General features: G+C 35.4%; 1 protein-coding gene across 1 annotated transcript in view; it reads right to left on the bottom strand.

Annotated features, from left to right (window-relative positions):
- Nucleotides 1-3727, bottom strand: part of LOC105365849 (uncharacterized) — a 32329-nt gene extending 28602 nt beyond the window's left edge. The window contains exon 1 of the mRNA XM_011504107.1: nt 3651-3727. Coding sequence (XP_011502409.1) covers nt 3651-3671 — 21 coding nt within the window. The 5' untranslated portion in view covers nt 3672-3727. The remainder of the gene's footprint in view (nt 1-3650) is intronic.

A 3727-nucleotide genomic window follows, 5' to 3' on the forward strand; every position in this document is an offset into this window, starting at 1 on the left:
TTGTACATAATCAAAGACATAATCGATTACATAATAAATTCCATTTAAGATCTGACACCACATCAAGTATAGCTATTCATCAATCAAGCATACTTGATTCAACTACCATCTTCTCATGCTGCCTCACAAGCATGATTGACTGACGACATCAGCTGACATTGACAACATCAGCATAACCTCAAAGCAACACAGCAATATCCAAAGAAGCCTCTATAGCATAAAAATCACAAGAACACATCTTTTGAATAATCCAACAGAATTATTTATTTCTACACAACGGTGCAATATTATAATAATTGTTTACAATCATTAACCTTGTTTTTAAATAAATATATTATATTTCTCAGCCTTGTCTGTTATTGATTTCCTTTAAAATTATCCTGCCGAGAGACTAACCCACTGAACTATTGAATAGGTAGTTCGAGCCATAAGCTAACCCTTTAAATCCGAACAACATGCACTACATACAGAGGTAGGAGATCGTAAATCTTCGGCTCCTCTTGACATATTGTGAGGTGATAAATAATTACACTGAAAAATTAGAGGTCGTAAATCTCTGGTACTTCTTTATGTAGTGCCACGTGATGTTAACGTATTGAGATCTCCTCACTGGAAAAGTTTTATTAGTTACACATGGTGTCTTATTTCGTTCTAGAAGGGCCTTGTACAAAATGTAGCTCGTCGTTCCGACTTATTTTATCAAGGCCGGTTCGACGGATAGAATTTGATGCCGTTGACAACTCAGAGACCACGGGTGTTGCGTGGTAGCGATGACAGGTCACAAGTGGAAGGGATATTACAATAATACAATAAAGATATGGCTGAAGTATATGCTTTTTATTCTGTTATTTATTAATGACAAGGTTGACTAGTATTACTATTATTACTTGTAGAACTAAATTCTTGATTGAAGCGATGTATTGCGGAGACAACTCTGCAATAATCTATGCATCTTGATTGTTGAATATGAATGGCGAATGGCGCGAAGTTTCGTTCGTCGATACTAGCGCCTTTTGAACGAGCACGTTTGTGGCTGAGGTTATGAATGCGGCTTTATGATTGAAAGATATTGCAAGTGGCGCGAAACTGGATTGCCTACACTTGCGTTGGGTTTTGCTTACTTTCGTAAGCTTCCGAACTTGCACTAACGTGAGGGTTACGAAGTGAGATGCCCTTGGCGGGCGCGAAACTTGACGACGCGTACTGGAATTTATTCCGCACTGTCGTTTTAAGAGTAGCTTCTTCGTCCTTATTGCTTGTCGATGTAATACTCTGAATCTCAATATATATATAATTAGTGTAGTAGATACTACTTACAAAGACTAATCGTTGACTCGTCTTCGGACTCTGATAGGCGGATTGTCCTAGCTCCCTTGGAACAAGTAACTACGGTTTCTTGAACTGCGTTAGTGGACATACGGGTTTATGTCGTAGTTCTTCCGGGGTAGTAACTACTGTACCAGTAACAGTGTTAATGGACAATCCGAAGAAGTGTAAGTCGTTCCCGAAATAGTACTAAATAGACTTTTACTAAAAACTTTACTGAGTATGAAATGTCTCAAGGGTTTAATATATTGAGAGAATATTACTAAAAGAGAGATATCAATAAAAGAGAGACACTTCAAAAAAGAGTAATATCACGAAAATACTACTAAAGAAAAACTATCAAGAGTAAATATCAAGACAGTTAAATATCACGAATGATAAGTATTAAGAGAGTTAAGTATCAAAAGTAAATAAGTATTGAAAATTGCGCCCCTTACATACATTTGCTGACCATGAATTTGACGTGAACCCCTTCCCTTATTTTCTGTCCAATCAGAGACTCCTCCCTTAAAGTGCGAGGACAGTGCCTCTTTTGGCTTCGGAGTTAATTAAGGGCCTTGTCGTCTCTGGGTCTTCATGATGAGCAGATCTCTCATTGCTGCTACCGCATGCGATAACATGTTGACAGCGTCAAGTGGGGGGGTGGGGGGGTCCGCTGACACATCTGGTGACAGCATTGCAACTTGTAGACAGCGCGAAGGGGAAAGAAGGTCCGCTTGCAGTAAAGCATGATGGAGTTGCCGAGCGGAACGAAAATGCAGATGTCAAAACTATAGGTTTTCCCGTGTTTATGGTATTGTTTTTCCAGATGTTTTATGACACTAATGCGTGAGAAATTTTGAGCAAGCGAAGTTTGAAATCCAAATACAAATTTTACGATGTTACTTGCCAGATGTTTGATTGCACTGACAAAAAAAGGAAAAATGTTCTCGCATTCTCGAACAGGCCTTGTTTGGCCTTTATTCGTCACACGCTATGTCTTAGTGCCTGTGTTAGTTGCCCATTAGTAGGAGGGCCTTTTTATTGATACTTACAGTAAAACAATTTCCTTGTCGGATTCTTTGAATGAGTGTCTAGAAATTTTGCTTCTTGTAATCGTGTCCGTTCTTGTTTTGTAGTCAGCACTCGTGAATGCTTTTAATTATTGCGAACTTGAGAATCGAACGTGTATTGAATGTAATGGCTTCAATGTATTGATGTAACTGAGTAAATTGCTTATAGCTGTAATGTTTTACCGAATGATATAAGTACAATGAGCCTACAAGCCCGTTGAATACACATACGAATCTGATGGCTTGTTTGTTCCGTGGCGGTTCTGTTGAGATACCGACTGTTCCATCGCGATCCTGCTAAAACAGACCGTGATCCATGCCATGCCTCTACACTGAGCTAGGTTCACTGAGATAGTGAGGCCTTCCTTTAAATATCCGCGCGGCAGCTTACTTAGCTGGCAACGATGCATAGGTGTATGTATGCCGAAAGTCTTACATGCCGTCAGAGACTAAAACTCCAGAACTTTTGAGAACTCCAGGAAAGCAAAGCTTTAGAAGATTGGAGAATTCCAACCGACGTTGCTCTGCGGAAAATATTGTAAGACACTCGAAAGTAAGGATTAGAATATTGGAGAATTCGCGGAATCAATGTTTACAAACATGAGAGTTAGAAGGTTTGTACTTCTCCGATATTCAAAGTATTGAAAAAATGATCCAATTCCGAACAATAATTAATATTAAAGAGAAACATTTGAATTCTCCGAAGAACTTTCTGCTATATTTATAAAAACTATATTTTGATACTTTTGTTTTTGAATCAATATTTCCTGTAAATAATATATAATTCAATAATTTATTTGATAAATTTTAAACGAGCTATATTCAGTAAGATTTTTATTTATTTATAATTTATAAATATAATTCGAAATTTATAAAATATTGTTTAAGAATTATGTTAATTTTGTTTGTTTATTTGTTAATTTACTTATTATTTTTTAATTATTATTATTACTTATTATTATACAAATGTTAATTTACTTATGATTTAATGAGCTTGAAAATGTAAATTTATAGAGAAATGGAAAACTTAATGATCGAATTATAATAGATTTACTATCATTTCGTAAATTGATATTCGGCTCACTAAGTATAGTAAACAATATTTAATTATATGTTTCTATTGTTTATTCTAAGTTCTTACACCTTGACACTTTTGAAATGATAAATTTTTATTGTTAATTACAATAGGTGATATGATTTTATTTCAATTTAGATATTTTATAAATTAAAAATAATTCTTTTATTTATAAAATTTCTAAAATAAATATTTACCATTAATGGTGAAACTAACATTGCTGCGACAATGTTGGTGGCACTATTCTCTATTAAACCAAGAGCAGCAAGAGAAC

This window comes from Ceratosolen solmsi, unplaced genomic scaffold, assembly GCF_000503995.2.
Source record: "Ceratosolen solmsi marchali unplaced genomic scaffold, CerSol_1.0 scaffold26, whole genome shotgun sequence".
Classification (NCBI taxonomy): domain Eukaryota; kingdom Metazoa; phylum Arthropoda; class Insecta; order Hymenoptera; family Agaonidae; genus Ceratosolen; species Ceratosolen solmsi.